At 48.8% G+C, this 21,265-nt stretch overlaps 1 protein-coding gene across 5 annotated transcripts in view; it reads right to left on the bottom strand.

The window, feature by feature from the left end:
• Nucleotides 1-21,265, bottom strand: part of MYCBP2 (MYC binding protein 2) — a 1,909,483-nt gene that overhangs the window by 1,178,016 nt on the left and 710,202 nt on the right. For all 5 annotated transcript variants that reach the window (XM_078657470.1, XM_078657469.1, XM_078657471.1 and 2 more), the window contains 3 exons: nt 17,157-17,288; nt 16,346-16,524; nt 1,276-1,418 (listed from right to left, as the gene is read on the bottom strand). In XM_078657470.1, the coding sequence (XP_078513596.1) occupies nt 1,276-1,418; nt 16,346-16,524; nt 17,157-17,288 (454 nt within the window). The remainder of the gene's footprint in view (nt 1-1,275; nt 1,419-16,345; nt 16,525-17,156; nt 17,289-21,265) is intronic.

The raw sequence follows: 21,265 nt of genomic DNA on the forward strand, positions 1-21,265 counted from the left end.
TAGGTTCAGACTCCCATACTGTCCTCAGGATCATCTGCGTGCAGTCGTCACAGGCCTCGGAGTTGTGGTCCCACCACAGGCATCACAAAGAGATCTGGTAGGGGTCCCTCACATAAAGCGGTTTGCAAGAGTCCCTACAACTTTAATACCCTGTTGTTTTAGGGGGTGACATTATTCCTTGCACACTAGATAACTTTGGGGAAGAAACTAGGTCAAGAGACCAAGAGGAAGCTATGGATCCACATCAGGAGGCATGAAAAGAAAGAATCTAACGTCGGCGCACATGGGTGGTGCTTACATGCAGCCTTGCTTGTGGAGGAGTGTGGCTCAATGGTTAGAGCGGCAGACCCTGATGCAGAGTTCTGGCCAGGGACCAGGGTTCGATTCCCGCCTCGGCGGGGTCGTGGGCTCAATTTCCTTGGACCTGTTAATTCTCGCCTCGGTGCCTATTCTAATCACGGGCCCCACGCTGCAACTCTGGGCAATAGCTTGCTTAGCCTCCACACCGGCCCCAACAGCGCTAAGGATGCCTGTCTTCACCCTGGGGGTGCCCAGGAGTGGACACTTCACAGGGAAAGCCAGGAGGGGTTCCACAGAGGTATGAGTATCAGCGCCAGGAAGCCGCATAGGCGACACCGCAAGGTGACCGTCTGGTGACAGTGCGCTCTATAAGTACCATGACATTTACATTTACATTTGCTTGTCACTTCCGGAGAGGAGCAACATCAGTGCTTCTTCAAAGTTTCCAGGTCCTGTGGGAAGCCTGCGAAATATTTACATGGTGAGTAATCTACAGTTAGAAGTATCCAACAGAAAATGCATTTGAGCAATAGTTATCAGTGTATAGTCGAACTACAAAAAGCAAAAGTAAGGTAACTAAGAATTTATAATGCCACCATAACAGGCAGTATAAATTGAAGGGTGTGGAAATACACCAGCAATAAAATGGATACATAGATCATTTAGCGTCCCCTATTCCAAGATCAGATGTACCAAAAGCCAGCTATAGAACTTATACTACAGGGTTTATGTCTTAACATTTTAAAGTTTTTGGTGCCACCAATGTCTCCCAAAATGAAAAAAATCCCAAAAGATTGATCAACTCTAGATTTCAACTGCCAAGCCTGGAAGAGTTATAAGGCACACACTTTGTGTAAAGTGTCTTTTTGGGTGCAGAGTTCCTTATTTAAGTGGGCATAAATGTGTACATAACCTGTACCAGGCTAGAGTCAATCCACTCCTAATTGCATATTACCATACATAAAATTGACTTACCGTCAACAGCAAGAGCCCGGTGTAAGAGATCTTTAGCAGCTCGCACAACAGCATTCACTACAGAGAGAGCTCTACTACAGTTCTTATCTTCTTCGTTAGCTTTACTCATGAGCTGTGACTGTAGATCCCCATCATATTCACTTCTGAAAAGAATTATGTCAAAGTCAGTTGCAAGATTCAATGATGCCCACATATTGGCATTATATGCATAGGGACTGGTTCAGAAATGTGATCATAGAACTCGAAGTGCAAAAAACGCACTTCAGCGTACTTTGCATATTCTTCACAGCAGAATCAATACTGGTGACATTTTACATTTCAAGGTGCACTTTTGAAAGTGTTAAGAGGTGGCCTGAAGTACTTCCAGGATTTTTTGTTTATCACACAAAAGTGTATAATCTATTCCAAACGAAGGAGTACCTGTATGTTTGAGATTTCTGATGTTTCTACATCGGATTATGCAAATAAGGCTCATTACAATGCCTTTTTATTGAGGTTCAGGAACATTATGTCATAGGAATAAGAGAGGGAGGGAGAAGAAAGAACAAGCTACTTACCTTCGGTGCCGTTTTTTTCCGGAGAATACTCTAGCTGAAGGTTCCTCAAATTGCGAATACTCATCAGCGCCAGATTGGATATGTAGATTTTTCTCACCATTGCTCTCACATGCCAGTAGTTGGCATTGTGCGGCTCCAGATCACAGTCATCCAACCCCAGAAGTGATATTGGAGCCACATACAAGCCCCACCCTTGCATACGGATGTTAAATTCTTTCTGGACTCTGTCCACGCCCTCAGACACATAGCTCAATAACTGAATCAGATGTAAATGTGTGCAGATCTCGAAATTGGAGCGTTTTAACGTGTGGAAAAATACAACATTTCACAGAACAGGGAAGTGAAATGGCGGCGAGGAATCTGCAATTAGATAGAGTATCTATTAGAGAGAGTATCATCCAGAAAGATCGTCTTACCGAAGGTTACTTAATTTGTTCTTCTGATGGATACTTCTAACCGCAGATTCCTCACCATACATACCAGAGTAGTTCTTTCAAATGTGGTGGGTCTGTTGAATGGCTTAGATCAAAAAGCCCATAAGGACTAAATGGCCATAATGCCCATACAGCGGGACCTCAATGCCAAGGTAATAATGCTTCATGAACATGTATACTGTTGCCACACAGCAGTTTTAGAGATATTCAGGATAGGTATTTCACATGCAGGCGCGGTGTTAGAAGCCTGGCTGTGATGGAATGAGGCCTCAGACCTTTGAGAGGCTGTTTCCCAGTGAATGATAGAAGATCTTCATATAGAGGACTACTCATTGTGATATGGATCACATCTGCACCGCCTTTCCCTTCTTTGCCCCAGAAATGCTGCAAAGAGCTAATCTTCCTCCCATGGTCCTAGGTATGTTCGATGTAAAAGCACAACAATCTTTGGGTCCAAATGAGGGTCTATCTTCTTCTTACGATAAGTGAGGAGGAACAAAGAATGTCAGAAGAGAAATAAGTTGTCTGACATGACCGGGCATCATAGTCTTTGTCCAGAATGCTGTTCTGGTCCGTAATACTACTTTGTCTGAAAAGAAGGTGATGTAGGGCAGTTGAAGTGAAAGAGCCAAAAGCTCACTCATATGACAAGCTAAAAGTGTCACAATGAGTTACACTGTATTGAGAGTCAGGAGACGTAAAGGACAGTTGTGCATTGGCTCAAATGAGCAACACATAATGAATGAGAGACCAAATTAAGGTTCCACTGAGCCATCACAAAGGATTAAAGTAGAAATATATGTATTAAACCTTCAAAGAAATGCATCACAACACGTGACTTTAACAAGGAAGGTGGTCCAGTAACTTAAAAAAGGCTGAGAAGGGCGACAAACAACATAGGCACTGCCCACTACAAAGCCCTTGAGGACTAAAAACACCACAAAAAGCAGGACATATAACAGCTTTACCTGTAATGGGTCTGTATTGTGGGAACCACACTAGACCACAGACTTATACTACGCACGGCGTAGACAGATTTTAGATGGGTTCCTAGCCACCCAAATAACATCCACATGACGTCAGGAGGAAGGTCAAATGCAGTCAGTTCCACAACTCAATCTCCACACATGGACGTGCAGATTGGGCAGGCTTGTGTGCAGTACCCTGCCCTGTTGCTGCGAAAGAAGATCCTCCGATAGTGGCAGCCTAATCCTAGGACCGGCGCTCATGGCCAGAGGGTCCAGGTACCACACTCGACTGGCACAATCCGAAGCCACTAGGATGACTTGGACATGGTTATCTTCAGAACTTTGGGCAGGAGAGGCAGAAGTCTGGAGCTCCATTCTAGGCGGAGTTAGTCTTCGAGTGGCAGACATCTCAGACAATCCAACATGTAAAAATGTTGACATTGCTCGTTCTTGGCAGTAGCAAAGTGATTGAGCGAGGGTTGTCACCATTGTTGCAGCCGCCACAGGACACCCTGGGTGTAACTGCCATTCGTGATCCCATAGACATAACCCGCTGAGATTGTGAACTCTTGAGTTCAAAGGTTCTGTCAGGTGGTTCTCGACCAGGGAAATGTTCTGCGGGCTCAGCCAGTTCCAGAGGAGTAGAGCGTCCTGGCACAGAGCCCAGGACATCATCCTGTGCTGCTTGTTGCAATACCACATGGCTGGGGTGTTGTAGGTTAGAATCGGAACCAGCCTCCCTTTTCATCATCAGAAGGAAGGCTTTTACCACCAAGTGAATGGCCAATAACTCCAACAAGGTGATGTGGAACCATATCTCTTGCTTGGGACCAGAGACCACTGACCTCCACCTATCACCTCCCCACCCGGCTGTGATGCGTCCGGCATCATGGTCTACTCTGGGTGGAACAGGTCTGTTAATGGACCAACTGCCATTGAGCAGCCACCACTGCAGGTGTTTCGTCAGCTCCTCAGAAACATGGTTGGAATCCGAGATGTTCTCTTGGTGCTTAGCTCACCGTGACTTGACACCCCTCTGCAGTGCCCACATGTGCCATCTGGCGCAGATGACAAGCAGGATGTTTGAGGTCAACTGGCCAAGTAGTCCCAGAGCCAATCTCACTGAAATCCAGGACCAGGGTTGAAGTACGAGTTAATTACCTTCGGTAACGATGTATCTGGTAGAGACGATTCTAGCCACAGATTCCTCAACATAGAATTATCCCCAGGCGTGAGACGGGATCCGGAAAATTTTTTGCCAAAGCATCCCTGCGTGCCGGGGGGACGGCACCACGTGACTCCGCCCTGACGTCGTCTGCATCCATGACATCAGCGAGGATACATAAGTCCCACCCTGGCGTGCCCACGTCAGTTTTCTTCAGAGAACTTTTCCGCGCCACAACGCAGAGCCATCACTAACAAAACTGTGCGAATACTGGAACAGTGTGCGAAAAACTCGGCTAAACAGAAGGGAAGAAACAATGGTGAGGAACAGCACCATCCAGAATAGAGCCAGGTACTGAGGCACCAAGATCTGGAATGAAAGAACAGGGGACCGCTACTGGAAGGCAATCCTGCAAACAAATACAACGGCCTCCCCGGGGCAGAAGCATGTGAAAAATACACAGCAGACCAAGAAATCTGCAGCCATCGCCCAGAACAGAAAGGGACACCAAGGTCCGAATGGAGAGAAGTGACCAACAGACCTCAGGCAATACCAGCAGGGAGGAAGTCTCCCGAAAGCCAAGGTCGAGACCAGCCAAGACACCTCAACCCCAAGGACTGCCAAAGACAGAAGTGCAACAACCAGGGGAAGAAGAAGAAGCACTAGTGCCCCCCACACTGGAGACCAGGGTGCAGGAGTGCCTATAAAAGTCAACAATGGAGCAACAACAAGGCGAGCATCCCCTGGAGGAGGGAGTAAGAGAGGGCCCTCGCAAAAGACAACCACACGGAGGCAGGTGAGTGCAGAAGACAAAGAGGGCCCTCGCAGAACGGGGAAGAAGGGCAGGTCGTGAAGGAATCTGTGGCTAGAATTGTCTCTACCAGATACATCGTTACCGAAGGTATGTGACTCATACATCTGATAGAGACTACAAGCCGCAGATTCCGTAACGTAGAACAGATACCCTAGCCATACCCAAGGGGAAGGAGGGTCTGAGAGAGGACCACCCCCCCACCCAGCTTAGGTGATCCCAAGGGCCCGACAGGGTACAAATCGCCGGGATAGGGCAATAACGCAGTCCTCCCTAACAGGGGGTAAGCCACAGGGAAGAGAGCCTCGCCCCCCCCAAACAGACTAGAGCCTCAGTGTTGCGGCAAACACCACCCCACAGGGGATGTGTCACCATGATAAACGGTAGCCCCGCCCTCACCAGCATGAGAAGGAAGGGCAATACAAAACAAGCATTTACAATGCAATAGGTATCGCATTATTAACGTTTGAGCTATTGGCATTGTAAATTACAATGCCTTTTATTCATATGTTTTTAAAACCTGCAATCGGTTTAATGTTCAGAGTGTGTGAAATTTATATTGCAGGCTTTTTTAAGCTGTTCAAACAGTGACGAGCACACTGTGCACTATTCATTAATACACCAAATACATTGAAAGCAATCGGTGCATAAACATGCACTTTGAACGTATAGTCCTTGCTTACGATCAGCAAGGCTGGCAGTAAATGAGACTGCCAGCCTGGCTTCTCATAAGCATGGACTATAAGTACAAAGGGCTTGTTTGCGCACCGATGCAAATGAATAAAAGGCATTTGAAAACAAAGGAAGCGTGGGACTCAGAGAGCGGTATGTACAACTTGTGAGGGCAGGAAGATTCACTCGGGACACCAAGAGAAATAGGCATTTCACCAACACACTTGGGTATGCAGATTTTGCTTTTTTTTGGGGTTAGCCCCTTGGGGGTCCTGGTGCTATTACGCCTTGACTAAGCCAATGGACTGTACTTCACACTTATATAGTGTTCAGTGATTGCACTACCATGAAATCAAGAATGTCTCTGCCACACAAGTTATTAACCTTGCCCAATGAGATAGATCAGTTATGCACTAAAGGCGGTTTTTCAACAGTCTAAATTTAGAGTGTAGACCCAAAGAAGGAATCGAGAACAGCACTGCTCCTCGTGATGCCCCTTTCAGGAGAACCCACAGAAGTGAAAGCTAATTTTTCATACAACCCTTAAAATTCTGTAAAACCCTTCCCAAGACAATAAGGATAATCAGCAACCACCGGATTATTCAGAAAAGTAACACTTTGCTGTTCCTCCAAATATGTCCCCTGATCCTACATCTTTAATACTTCTAAGTTTGCTACCTCTAGCACAATAGGTGTTTACACTACCTATGCTCGTTTACATGCAACTAGAAGCATCAAGAAAGATCTTGCAGAGCCTAATTATCAGATCCAACAACCGAAGTCTGGTGGGTAAAGGGTATGAATTTGCAAAGAACCAGTCTTCCCAAATAAACCTACGTGAAAGGTGTCCTCGATGTTAGAGGGTCGCAGAAGCACAAAATGTATATAGGCATCTGTGGTAAGGAAAATCGGGACACATTTCAGTAGCAACACGTACAGGGGGTGAGTGTGTAAACCAGTCAGTTCTGTGTATACAGAAAGCGGATTGGGTTTCACGTACAGTGAGCGGCATGCGGGGAGGTGGTATCTCGGAGAAGTTACCAAGTTATTTTCATGAGAAGCCGAGGGAGTCGGAATGGGGTGTTGTCACGAACACCCATGACTCAGCATGGTCTGCAATGTGACGCTCCATTTTGAGGGGCCAGCTCCTCCATAGTAGGGTACCTCACCTGATAGCTGATATTTAGAGCCGGGCTTGGTTGACGCGCACATGCTCTCTCCTCACAGGATCTGGAATTGTCCTCCTAGAAAGAGTGGCCAGCCACATCCTGTTTACTTGCTACCGATTCTAAATGTATATGCACCGTTTATTTGACCGCAGCGTGTTAATTAATGGACATGTGGTGTGCTATTATATGCAGTAAATCGAGTAAAATAGAGAGGTGGTGGTAGGCAGGTGGAGAAAGGAGAGCGAGCAAGAGAGTTGAGATGGGGTGACTGAGGGGAAAAAAGAGTTGAAAGTAAGTTGCAAGTGAGATCTGAAGCAAGAGAGAGGAGAGACTGAACTGGAGGGCGGTGGGGGGCAAGGAGTCGATAAAGGAGGGAGACCTAAGGAGATGTGTAGTTCAGAGTAAGGGAGGAAGTGAGGAGGAGAGAACTGGAAGGGGTTGGAAGGGGAGAGGCGCAGGAGGAAGAGGATGGAGGAAGGGGGAGAAATAGGTTACTTTGGGAGCTCAGAGGAGGAATAGGGGGCACTTGAGAGATTGGAGAGTGAGCCGAGAGAGCGTGTGAAAGTGACGATGGACTTAGACACAAAGATAGGGGCAGAAGAGGCCACGTGGCAGGGGGGTCAGTCTAAAGATGGGGTGAACAGAAAGGAGAGATGGCCTCAAGGGCAGAGAAGGAAACGAGGAGAGAGTCAGGATAAGGGAGGGGAAGAAGAGAACGAAAAGCAGGAGTGGGGGGGTTAATGGAGGGAAGAAGTGGAAAGAAGGCGGTGATGAGACGGTTGGAGAGAGGCCCAAGCAGGGGAGAGAGGCTGCCGAGTGAACCCGAGTGGAGAGGCACCCGGAGGTGGTGGGAGGGTGAGAAGATGCTGACATGGAAGGCAAGGCGGGAAAGACGGAAGGTTGGGGCCGAGGGAGGGTACTAGAAGAGTTAAAGAGAGGGGGCTGGGAGGGGTCCAGTCCATCAGTAACTTTTAAAGTTGGTAGGTAGTCGTAGTTTTGAAGATGTTCTACCAAATGTGTAGTCCCAATTTGCCTCTGTGTGCCTCTATTCACCGCTGCTGACCCTAAATGTATGTCTTAAAAGCGGCCAGTACACCCACTAAACTTGTGTCTCCACGAAAACCCTCTCACCTTTTAATCCACTGCTCGAAGAAGTGGAGTTCAGGCCTCCATAGCACTTCCAGGTTTTGCTGGCAGAGGGTGACAAAGGGCAGCTGCTTGGGTCGGCGTGCACCTGGCTGGGGGGGTGCAGTCTCAAGGAGCAACACGCGCTAACGCAAGGAAGCGACGCGAGTGCAATAAAGTTTTACGATGGAGACTAGGGCTTGGGAGCGCAGGGGGTGGTGTAAAGAGACAGTGGGTGATGGCGGGGTTTCTAGGGGGGGCTTATGCTCGGAACTTCCGACTTTGGAGGTGGGGGTTGGGTCTCGGCATGGTTCAGGAGTCATTTGCCCGGAGGGGTGGAATGGCGGCAACAGTCTGGCGGTTTAGGGCGGGGGACAGTGTGCTCGGAGCTGCCGACTTTGAGCGAAAGCTGGACCTTTCCAAGGCGACCAGTAGCTAGGAGAAGCACTCAAGATTAGGGCTACATTTGCCACTTAGACTCACCATAAGGCCTAGTCGCAGAGAGTCGCCCAGTAAGAGTGTTGCTCGCTGCTTCTCCCAAAACCCTCTATTCCTTTTGCTCATATTATAGGTTTCCCACCTTATCCGGTTTTTCTCAGTGTTCTTAAAATGGAGGCTATGAAAAAAGGTGGCAGCAATCCTATGTTCAATGCAGGCAGCGTGGGAAAATTGTAATAAACAAGCGTCCTGACACCTTCGGGTAAAGTCCGCGCTATATAAAAACGCATTAAATAAATACATTTTAAAAAAAGAGACAGCAGCCACCGCAGCGAGCACGGAAGACCACTATTGACAACAAGCTGAAGCAGGGAGATAAGCGAAACAGAAAGCAGCTTAGTATCCGGGCTGTGAGGAGACCTGGGACGGCGGGGGCTGCCCGCACATGGGCGCCATTTCTAACTTTCGTTGTGAAGAGGGAGCCCCGGCGCCAAAGCTAAGTGCGGGAGCTGAAGTCCCGGGTCCCAGGAGGGGGCCCGGGTGAAGACCAGCGGATAGCACTGCGGGGCTCCCATGCCTAAGGGGAGAGCCCCGCGTCGTGCTGGCAGAGGCGCTGGAGTGCTCTGGAAAAGCACCGCAGCCAGCTGCTGAGGGGGAGTTCCCCCCGCAGATGGGGTGAGTGGGGGAATCTCCATTAGTCTAATGGTTGTGCTGATTGGGGGGGCTGGGTGGGGGGGTGGGGTGTGTGTGTGTGTGTGTGTGTGTGAGTGTGTGTGTGTGTGTGTGTGTGTGCAAGCGAGCGAACGCGTGCGTGTGCGCTCTCTACTGCAGGAGGCTGACTTGCCTCAGAAGCAGGACAGGAGATGAGCACAGCGCGTGGGTGTACGTGCGCATACACCAGCTCAAATTGCAAAAAGCTCTGCGCGTGCCCATTTCCTGTCCCACTTCCAAGGCAATTCACTAACAATAGACCTCGCTGACAACAGCAGTGCTTCGCACTGCTTACGCCAGGCTCGACCTAAAGAGACCATCAGCCAATGTACCAGGGACCTCCAACAGAAGCCCCCGGTAAAGGCAATATTAAAAGAGACCAACACCCAATGTACTAGGGACCTCCCATTAGAAGCCCCAGGTACAGGCCATAGGAAAGGGGGGTCAGCAGCCAATGTACAAGGGACCTCCCCCGGAAGCCCCAGGCATTGCGAAAGGATGCCAGCAGGCAATGTACCAGGGACCTCCACCGAAAGCCCCCAGTACAGGCAATGCAGGGGAGTACCGAGGAAGAAGAGTAACCCAGAGACTCCAAGGAGAAGAGCAGAAACGAGGGCACGAGCCCTCCACCAGGAACACACCCAGTAAAGAGGGCGGCCAAACTCATCACAGCTGGACGTCAACAAGCCAGACAGAACAGCGCCTCAGTAAGAAGGCAGGTGGAAGAGAAAAACATAGCCCCATAAGACTCAAGAAAAACCAGAAGCAGGGGCACCAGGCCTCACTCCAAGGCCCCTGACCGTGGACCAGAAAAAAACGAACGGCGGGCGCAGCTGGACGCCGACCAGCGCCACCAAACTAAACGTCCAGACCACAACGTCCAGGCGGGCACAGCGGGGTGCCGGCAAGCAACCAGCCGGAAAACAAGAGGAGAAACAAAGAAAGAAGACGAACCAAGTCGTCAACGCAGGAAAATACCCCTTCTGGACACCAGACAGAGGACCAGGCCAAAAGGCAGACAAAGGGCAAAAATACCGCAGCACAACGCCGCAGCTGTCCAAGAAAATGCACCAGCAGCATACAGAGACATCAGGAAGGTCAGGGAACCTGCAAGGGGGGGGGTCCACACCATCCCAGTATAAGACAGGGCTAAACAATAGCTATAAATACCCGACGTAGGGTAGGACACAACCGAAGAAGTATGGGAACAACTCTTAGGGAAGAAAATCCTGTATCCGAGAACAAATTAGAAAACCTGCGGCAGAAACCACAGAAGGCTTAGTAAGCAGCCAAAAAGAACACTCTCCACCAACAGGGGGACTGAACCAACAGAAGAGGAAGACCAACCCAGGGCCCAGAGGGCACATATTCCTCACAGAAAGTGTAACGGTCGCCCCAACACCAGATTTCAGGGCCAGTGGGATATTATCTTCCACTAATGCCCGGAGGATCAACAAAACCACCTACTGAGGAGGAGGAAGGAGTCCCGCAAGAAGACGCTGAATGGCGGGTCCGCATGAGTGTTAAACAGAAGGACCCCATCAAAGGGTAGATCAACCAAGCGTTCCCTGATATTTTCAAGAAAAACAGCATCACAGAAGTGGCCATAGCATGGCCGAGGGCATTGGCAACATCCAAACCCGCACAGAGAATAAACGTGGCCAACTCCCTACCATCCAACACATAGTGCAGCAAAGCAGCACGGGCCCCCTCATGGGAGACATGCGAAAGAAGAGACTCAACAGAGTCCCACAGACTGGAAGTAGCCCTGGTCAACACACACAAAGTGTTAAGCGCCCGCAAGGCCGCATTGTAACAGGCGAAGGCATTACGCCTCCATGAATACAACCACCGGGCCTCCCGAGACGGGGGAACCAACACTACAGGCAAACACGCAAAGGCATCCTGCAGAAAAGAGCCTTGAGTAGAAGGGTCGAAGGAAAGACAGACAGGATCATGCGGAGCAGGGCGGTGGCGATGCCGAAGCGCCTGAGGCACCGGATCACCCGTGGCAGGTAGCCCCCATAAGAGAATTGTGGATTGACGCTTTAAAGGGAAGGAACAACTCCCGTCCACCACAGCCCTGGTGGAGAACTTCCAAAAGGTGGTCCACAGGAAACAGAGTTGACAGGTTCACCCATCCGCAGAATACCAGTGGCTGTGGAAATGGCCAAAACAAAGGCAACACCAGCCTCCGTAGGGCGCCGCTGGGCAACGGCTGCAGGCTGGGCCTTCCGTCCCCCTGTCTAGGGGAAAGCGACCAGCCCCAGGATAGTGGGGCTGTCCACAGATGAATGGGGAACCCGAGGAGTCCCAGGAGGCAGAGGGGCCGGGGGGAAAACCATCCGTGAGCCACGGAAAGAAGGGTTTGAGGATTTAGGCCATGGGGGCGTCGAGGAGCCCTCTCTGGAAGATGCTAGTGAAAAGGCAACAGTACGGCGCCCTGTCTCCGGGGAGGAACACACCAACAGATTTCAAAACTCTGGAGAAGAAGGGACCTCAGGGGACGACTCCAGAACCTGATGCCGGTGCGGCTCCATGGAGTCCGCCCCCGATGCCAGCGCGGCTCCGTGGAGTCCGCCATCGACGTCAACCAGCGCCGGAGGGGGCACTCGTGGCGCCGGCCCGACTCCTGCCACCACGTGCTCTCCACGAGGGTGGGGCGGGATCGACACCAGAACGGCGAGGGAGCAGCACCAAAAATGCACCGGCTCTGCCTCAGACGGGGCAGCCACCTGCGCCGAGGACCGAGGGGGACTCGGGGAAGACCCCCAAGGCCCCTGCCTCCACTCGTGACTCCACCGGAGCCGGGGAGGAAGGCTCCTGGAGCCGAAACGGCGCCGGCTCGGCCTCTGGTGAGGCAACTGCCTGCTCAGAGGACGCAGCGAGAATCGGGGGCAAGCCCGGAGTCACGGCGGTCTCCTGCAACACCACAGGGAGCCCCGTAGGGTTTTGCGGCGAGGCATGGACACCAGGCGCCGCAGCGGGGAGCACCAAAGGACGGCACCAAGACGGCACCACCATCCTACGACCTGGAGTTGGAAAGTACGGAGCCGCCAGCAACTCCGCGTAAGGCCCCGCGCGAGGCAAGGGATCCGCGGACGTCTCAGGAGGTGGAGCAAGGGCCAAAGAAGAATGCAGCACCTCTGCATAGGCTGCCATTTGGGCAGTAGTCGCCTCGGTGCCGGGAAACGGCAGGTAGGAAGGAGACAGGCGGGGGCGCAGGTCCCGGGGGGAGGAGGCGCCCACTGGAGGACCGAAGGACAAGGCCTCGGAGACGAACAAAAGGACCTACCAGCCAGCGAGCCACACCCTTAGGGTCGCTGCGAAAGACGATGTCGCAGACGAAAACGGCGGTTCCTTGCTTCCGAGGTAGGGGAATGACACGCTGGAATGACATCAACCTGGACAAGCGCGACGATAGCAACTTCATCCGGCGCTCCCGCCGTGACTTAGGCTTAAAGTGCTGGAAGGCGTCGCAGCTCTCCGAGTCGAGGTGTTCATCCAGGCACCACATGCAAATTGGGTGAGGGTCCGTCACCGACATGGGACGCGCACAGGAGGTACACGTCTTAAAGCCCAAAGGCATTCGCATACTGTTCCACTTAACGCAAAGCGTGTAAAGAATAGAAGGCCCGAAAACAGGCCAGGACACAATCCGGATCCGCGTTGCACGCGGAAATGAAAAAAACCTGACATGGGCACGCCGGGGTGGGACTTCTGTATCCTCGCTGACGTCATGGACGCGTACGATGTCAGGGCGGACTCACGTGGTGCCGTCCCACCGGCGCGCAGGGATGCCATGGCAAAAAGTTTTTTGGGTCCAGTCTCACGCCTGGGGATAATTCTACGTTAAGGAATCTGCGGCTAGTAGTCTCTATCAGATACATCGGCTCCTGGTATGAATGTCCTGGACTTGTTGCCCAGGAAAGAAGGCTCACCCATGCACCATATCCATAATGGCAATGATGGACGAGAGCCTCTACAAACAGGTCCGGTGTGACTTTAGCACGTTGAGTGAGAACCCCAAAGAGGTTTGGAGGTGGCCTACGAACAACTGTGGCAAGCCCACTTTCAACAGCCAGTAGTCAAGTCAGAGGAAGACTGATATAACCAAATTGAGAAGATTCGTGCGACCACCGCCATCACATTTACTAACTTCAGAGGGACACTGGTGAGACCAAAAGGGGCCACTGAAATCTGAAAATGCACTTGGCCCAGCTGGAGCCACAGGTATTGCCCGTGGGACTGCAGGCCAGGATTATGAAAATAATCACTCTGCAGATCCAGCTCTACAATCCAATCTCCTGGATTCACAACAGATAAAACTTGGGCCAGTATAAACAGCCTCAATTTTTCATTTTACAGAAGGAAGAGGACGAGTAGTTAATATAGGATGAGGCCTCCATTAGTCTTCAGCAACAGCAAATAACAAGAATAACATTCAGTCTCTATTTTTAATGCCCAAGGCATTTCTATGGCTGCTTTCTTGAAGAGAGTCTGGAGTTCCGGCTGCAGAATAGACAAACTGTCCCCTTAAAGCTGCTCTGATGTATATGGAATATGCAGTGGGTCAGACAAGAATGACAAAGCGTAACCCTGTTGACTATGTGGAGAATCCAATTGTTGATGTATTGCTCTGTCATCCTTCAAGTTAATAACTTAAGCTGTCTCTGAGAGCAAAATTCCTCGTCTCTCCACTATGTTTCCTTCCCTTCCCCGCCTCCTCCCTCCGTGATCCTATGGCTGCTTCCCCTTCCTGCACTGCGTGGAGCCAGTTACCTTATGGTTTTTGCATTATATTTTTTTGTATATCCCACCATTTTGACATAATTGCTATCGGCTCCTGTGACCTGGGTCCTCCTTCTTGGCGGTTTCGACCGATCCTCATTTCTGCTGGTCGGCTCCTTTGCTCTTCTGACTTTCCTCTAGTCGACCCCCCCCCCCCCTTTTAGGTCTGCAACACCCCTCACTTCCTATACTTTCACCGACACACAATGTTTTTTGGATTATTTGTCCCCAGCCTGTTTGTTTGTTCTTTCACTTTGACTATTTTGTCCCCCTTAAGTACTTTCCCCCTTGCCGGTCTGCCTGACTTGATATGCATTCCTTACCCCTTTTTACCATTACCCCTCTACCTTCCATGCCCCATTGGATGTGTTTTTTAACTATGCTGGGCACTAATAACTCATTATTGTTTGATCACTGTTTTTTCTCCTATGTTATACTTTTGCTACCGTAACTGATGTAATTTATTTTTTTTGTAACTTTTAATTCGCTGATATCTCCTGGTCTAGCCAGCGCTATATATAAAACTCTGCAAATAAATAACTATAACAGGCTTGGAAGCTGAGGGGGAAGGGTCAGAGTACCGGGCAGTACGTTGCCCTGCTTGCCTGGACATTGTGTGCTGGATCACCGACCTGGCCACGAAAGGACTAAGGGTCTGTTGCTGAGGTGGTGAGCCTTGTCCACGTTGTTTATTGCCTTGATATTGTAAGACATACTCCTTTCAAAACTTGAAAAATGACGGAATTTTGGGGGATACTGCTGGGCAGGCACACAAAAGCAGAGGCATTGTGCTGAGGCCCTGCTATTTTTAAAGCACTACAGTGACAACTGCTTTGACTTCAATGAGAAGTGAGCAGTGAAATGGCATATTAATGATGCCTGGACATACTCCAAAAATCCAGTGGATTTCATCCACACGTGTTGCTAAAACACCACACTTCTACTGACTCTCCTGTCTAGGCAGTTGGTAGTGTCCAGTCCTGAATGGATTACATACTTTGCCGTATTTTGGCCATCCTGAATGATTTGTTCTAAGTTGGACCAGAATTCATGAGAGGCTGCTGGCAAGATCTTGCTCACTATGTTCCACAATAAATGTAATTTTCACCCAATCATACAGCTAGCACAGAAGAGGAAGACAGGCTGAGGAAAATATCCTCTTCCCAAATGCCTACATACATTTCGAGTTGGGGGAAACATGTTTGGTTTCATTCTACTTATTGATGCTTGGACAACTAAGCTCTCAGACATGGGTTGCTGAGTGAGGAAGGCAGGGTCATCTGGGACAGTGTGGTGTTGAGTATCTTGCCTATCTACTGACCGGCAAGAGCAAGGTCTGGAAACAGTGCTCATTTGTCCCTCTGTGAGGTCCTCAGTATAAGGTAAAAGTGGCTCTGTCGAAGCTTGACCAGAATGCAAAACCTCTGTCAAGTTAGTTTGGACTTCTATGGATGGTACCTGCAAGTCTAAAAGTTGGGAGCATATACAAAATTATGCAGATCGACGCCCTCTTCTTCGACAAGAATCAGTACTTGTGCACCTTTTCTCAGGGCTCAGAGACGGAGTTTGGCTTCATGGTCTGGATTCGCCTTGCAGTTCATCAAGGTGCAGTCCTAGCAAGACTTGGAGTCGTGCAACAATCCTAAACACCAAAGCCATTCCTGTTGGGGAAAACAGCAGAGCCTCATCCATCACCTTAGCAGGGGGGAACAATCCCTACATGAATGCTGGAGATGTGAATTCTGCGAGGAGCAGGTTGGACAGGATGTTCACAGATTAGATTGCTAGAACAGAGGCTGCCCATTCATAGTCAGGGGCTGCTGTTAGCATGTGTTTTCCCCCAAAAGGCCACGTTCTGATCTCATTCACAGTGGCGGTGGGGATAACTGCTAATGGAACATTAAAATCATCAATTACCACTGCATGAGTGACTGAAAACCTTGACTACAAAGTCTTGTATGAGGTGTAACATTCACATTTCCTTTCCTCAACATTTACTGTCCATCATATGTACAACAGTGGTACAGAAAAACTACCATGTGCCCAAAGAAGAGCACAGCAGTTATGCCATAATAAACTATCCACCATTTTACATCCACCCAAAACAAACACATTGTGCCTCAAAAAATACAACACTGAGTTGGTAAATATGGCAAGTAGGACATGCACTTGGTTGCTAGGTTAGTTACATTGTAGAGCATGGTTAGGAGAAAGTTGTCCCATGCTTACCTGTAATAAATGATCTGAGGGATTTGACCCCGTGTTTGGTTTGTGCCATTGCTGCTCAGACTACAAGTGCTGAATGTAAATGTGACCGCATCTGGACACTGGACAGTGGTCATTCCTCCATCCCCATTTGCAGTGCGGCTTCCATAATTACGCAAGCGGACAGCATACTTCACATTTTCCTTGAAAGAAGAAAAGAAACTACTTAAGCAGGCTAAAAATGCCATTAATTACCACACAGCAAAAAGGCATTGGTAAAGCAAAGCATTTTACTGTATGTTAGTAGATCTATTTGGAGCAAGTGAGTAGAATGAAATACTGGCTTGACAGAAATAGTTTTTCTAACATGAGATCTTGGAAAGATACTACCTCTGCTAGGGTAACCTACAGTTAAGGTTGCTAGATTCTAAGTATAAAGATCCCTGTCTTCTCAATTGAGAAATTAATCTACAAGTAGGAAAAGCAGTTCCAAAGTAGCATAAGTGCCTCCAAAACACCCCAATTAGGAACGAAATATAAAATAAATATGTATAGTTTTTGCACAATAACTCTTTAATGTATAACATGAAAACTATATATGTATGCTTCAATTTGGTACAATTTTTAAATAGAAAAGCACTTTCTTATAGACTTGCAAAGTTAAAGTTGTCTAACTGCACACAATTGTACTTCAGTTTCTGAAGAGTAAAGAGCAGCCAAAAATACCCCAGTTAGTACAAAATATGCACGAAAACACATATACAAAAGATGTGTAGAGAATATGTTGCAAATGTGTGATTGAGTAGTTAGAGTTAAAAATTGTATTTTGATTTACCTTTAAAGGCACTGCTTTGTCAAGGCGGATTTCAGCAATATCGCTGGGGGAATCATCAGTTGTGTAGGTTCCTTTAATTAACTCCAAGGATGTCCAGCGGTGAGAATGAGTTGAATCTCCAGAGTGCTCACTCTAAAGTAAAAATGTCATGCCTTTTAAGTCTTTATTTTGCAAATGTTCATGACACTACATGTAGAAATAAATAATTGGTTTTGTAGCAACTTATTAGCATTTACCAACATCAGCACTTTGGGATTTACAGCAGAAACCTGGCTGTTGCATCCACTCCTGGCACTACTTCTTATCTTTCATTTCTCCTTGCTCTCTGAATACCTTCCTATCAATTACTATTAACCACCAGCATGCTACCTTAACAAGGCAAAGCTGTGGTGCTGGTGCAAGGTTGGGCACTGGGAACACCAGAGAATTGAAAGATTAAGAATATGAGTTAAGATGTCTCTTAGATGGATGTATGACGTTACAACGCACACTTTTACAACGCATACCATTACAACGCATTTTTTACACCGCAACATCCATTACAACGCATACCATTACAACGCATACCATTACAACGAATTCTTAGAAACTACCTTTACAACGCATTCCACTACAACGCATACTACATTTACAACGCATACCATTACAACGCATTACATTACATTGCATATAAGGTAAGTGTTGGATAGTGTAGGGGTTAAAATTACTATTCTAACTCCAGGGGGTGCAACAGTAGGGAAAGTGTTGGATAGTGTAGGGGTTAAAATTACTATTCTAACTCCAGGGGGTGCAACAGTAGGGTAAGTGTTGGATGGTAAGTTTTGCGTTGTAATAGTATGCGTTGTAATGACTGCGTTGTAATGGTATGCGTTGTAGTAGTGTGCGTTGTAGTGTCATGCGTTGTAATGACTGCGTTGTAAATACATGCGTTGTAATAGATTTTGTGTTGTAAAAGTTTCGTTGTAATGGTAGTGCGTTGTAAAAATTGCGTTGTAAACGTTGTATACCCTCTTAGATGGACGGTTGTGAAATACAAGATGGGGGATTATTTAAAAAAGGAAAAAGGAGGGAAAAATTAGCTACGGCACAATGTAGCTGGGTTTGTCCAGTACACGTCGGGAAGAGGGACAGGGTGATTAACAACATATAACAAGATTAAGATATATTATGAAAAGATGGCATGCGTTTTAGTACAGAAATATTGTTTAATACATGCAGTAACCTTTTAAAACCATAGTAAAAAGTTGTGTTATCACTCACAAAATGGTGAGTGTCTCTGTATCCCATTTGAAAATATAATATAAAGAATGTATTTTTTAATAGTATTAAAAGGTACTTCACTCATCTGTGTGTCCATCGCCATCTACTGCCAATGCGATATACGATTATAAAGAAACAAACAAATAGGAGGTTTGCAGCAGGGATAGCTTGCATTGACCAGACAAGCATTTTGTAGAAATGACCTGCGCATCATCCTGGAGCTGGTGCTGAGATAGATCAGGTTGAGGAAAGTTGATGGGGAAACCGAGGCATTAAAATGCAGATTTCATTTGTGTTTTGGGTAAACCAATAAAGGCACATTGGCCATAATGTGGGAGTCCTGAGCTATTGGCAGCAGTGCATGCAAATATCTGACAGGGAAAGGATGCTTAAGTAGCCTTTCCTATAGCGGTATAAAAGAGCCTAAATGATTTTCACATGACCGCAGCCCACTCAAAATACAGCTTTTGAGCCAATGGCCTACCTACCTTAGGGTTACTACACCCTCTATATAACCACTTCCTCTGGGAAGTGAGCATAACCCTGACCCTAATAGGCTACATTTCTCCAACACAACATGAAGGATTCTAAAAAGTAGGACCTGCATCAACTTTCCCACCTTTAGGGGTCGGGGTGGCTTGGTATGGGCACACCTCGTAATCTAACTAATTATCCGGTCTGTCCTCCCGCCAAAAAGTGGGGACAAGACAGGGGGACTGGCATCTTCAAATATCTGGAAAGGCCTGGGTCCCATTTCAAAGGAGGCATGAGCATTGAAGTTTCCTGCCCTGGAAGGCAGTTCCTGCTTGGACAAGGTGTGAACACCTCTGCCCAGAGCAGGCTTTGGTCTCATACTCTGAAAGCGAAGGCTCACACCCCAGGAGGCCAGAAACCTGTCTAGTGGTAGCAGTGTGGTCAAGACTAGTCAGCCAACACACTAGCAGTCAACAGGTTTTCCTAGGACAGCTCTTTGTTCTTTATTAATGCACAAGTTACTTACCTTCGGTAACAATATATCTGTAAGAAACATTAGTTAGTGTTAGATTCCTTACCTTAGAATATCCCCAGGCGTCAGACTGGATCCGGAATTTTTTTTGCGTAGTAGTACCCATGCGCGTCGGTAGGCGTCGTCCGCAGCTCCGCGTCCGTCGTCGGCGTCGTGGGCGCCGTGATGACGTCGTCGGAGTATATAGACGCCGCCTCCGTGCGCTGACGTCCGTTCTTATACACAGCTTTTCCGTGCCAGAAACGCAGAGCCATGCTAAAAACTAACACTGGTGCCATTAAACTAGGGCCCTGAAAAGGGATGACCTTAACCCTAGATATCGGTTCGCAAAACGGGGAGGATGGGTGGGGCGGTAAGGAATCTTATACTAACTACTGTTTCTTACAGATATATCGTTACCGAAGGTAAGTAACTTGTGCATCTGAAAGAAACAGGTTAGTATTAGATTCCTTACCTTAGAATAGATACCCCAGCAATACCAACCCCGGTGGTGGGTCTGCGAACCAATGATCACACCAGGAAGTCCTGGAGAACGGAACGGCCGAAAAAGCAATCTCTCCGGACTTGGCTGTCCAGGCAGTAGTATCTCGCAAACGTGCGCAGGGAGGCCCACGTAGCTTCCTGACAATTGTCCTGCAAGGGGACTCTCCGGCCCAGGGCAGTAGTAGCCGCCGTGGCCCGAGTGGAATGGGCCCTCAGCCCAACAGGAGGCTCCTTTTTAGCCAAAGAGTAGCAAGCCTTGATGCACAACACGACTCACCGAGAGATGGTCCGCTTGTGCACCGCCCGCCCCTTCTTCGCGCCCACGTAACCAACAAAGAGTTGGTCATCCGCCCGGAACTGGCATGTGCGGTCTAGATAAAATGACAGCGCACGTTTTGGGTCCAGACGATTGAGCCGCTCTTCCTCTTTAGAGGGATGCGGAGGCGGAAAGAAGGTGGGCAAGGTGATGGACTGCCCAATGTGGAAGGCTGTGACTACCTTGGGCAGGAAAGAGGGTCTTGTCCGCAAAACAACCTTGTCCGGATGGACAGAAAGGAAAGGAGGCTTCAAGGAAAGAGCCTGGAGCTCACTCACTCTCCTGGCAGAGGTGATGGCAACCAAGAAAGCAGTCTTCAGAGTAAGAAGGCGAAGAGGACAGTTATGGAGCGGCTCAAAGGGAGCGCACATCAGGTAAGTTAAGACCAGATTCAAGTCCCACTGGGGCATCACGAAAGGAACAGGGGGAAACATATGAGTGATGCCCTTCAAGAATCTGTTAACAATCGGGGACTTGAACAAAGAAGGCTGATCAGGGAGCCTCAAGAAGGCGGAAAGGGCAGAAAGGTAGCCCTTGATAGTGCCCAGAGCAGAGCCCTCCTGGGCAAGAGAAAGAAGGAAGAGAAGAACCTCAGAAAGAGGGGCAGAAAGGGGATCCACAGCCTTTACTGTGCACCATGCCACAAATCTGTTCCACCTGCAGGCGTATACCGATTTTGTGGAGGGTCGCCTGGCTGCCAGAATTACGTTACAGACCTCAGGGGGCAAGTCAAATGGCCTCAACTGTCGCCACTCAATATCCAAGCATGGAGGTGGAGACTGGACAGGTTCGGGTGGAGGACCGTCCTCTGCTGCTGCGACAGAAGGTCCTCCTGAAGAGGCAGACGAATCGGAGGATTGACTGACAGGCTGAGTAGCTCGGGATACCAGTATTGTCGTGCCCAGTCCGGAGCCACAAGGATGACTTGGGCCCGGTCGCGCTTGATCTTCTTCAGCACTCTGGGCAGAAGTGGTATAGGCGGAAAGGCGTACAATAGACAGCCGCTCCACTCGTGACGAAAAGCGTCTTCGAGCGAGTGCCGCC

Source organism: Lissotriton helveticus, chromosome 8 (genome assembly GCF_964261635.1).
Source record: "Lissotriton helveticus chromosome 8, aLisHel1.1, whole genome shotgun sequence".
In the NCBI taxonomy this organism is placed as follows: Eukaryota; Metazoa; Chordata; class Amphibia; order Caudata; family Salamandridae; genus Lissotriton; species Lissotriton helveticus.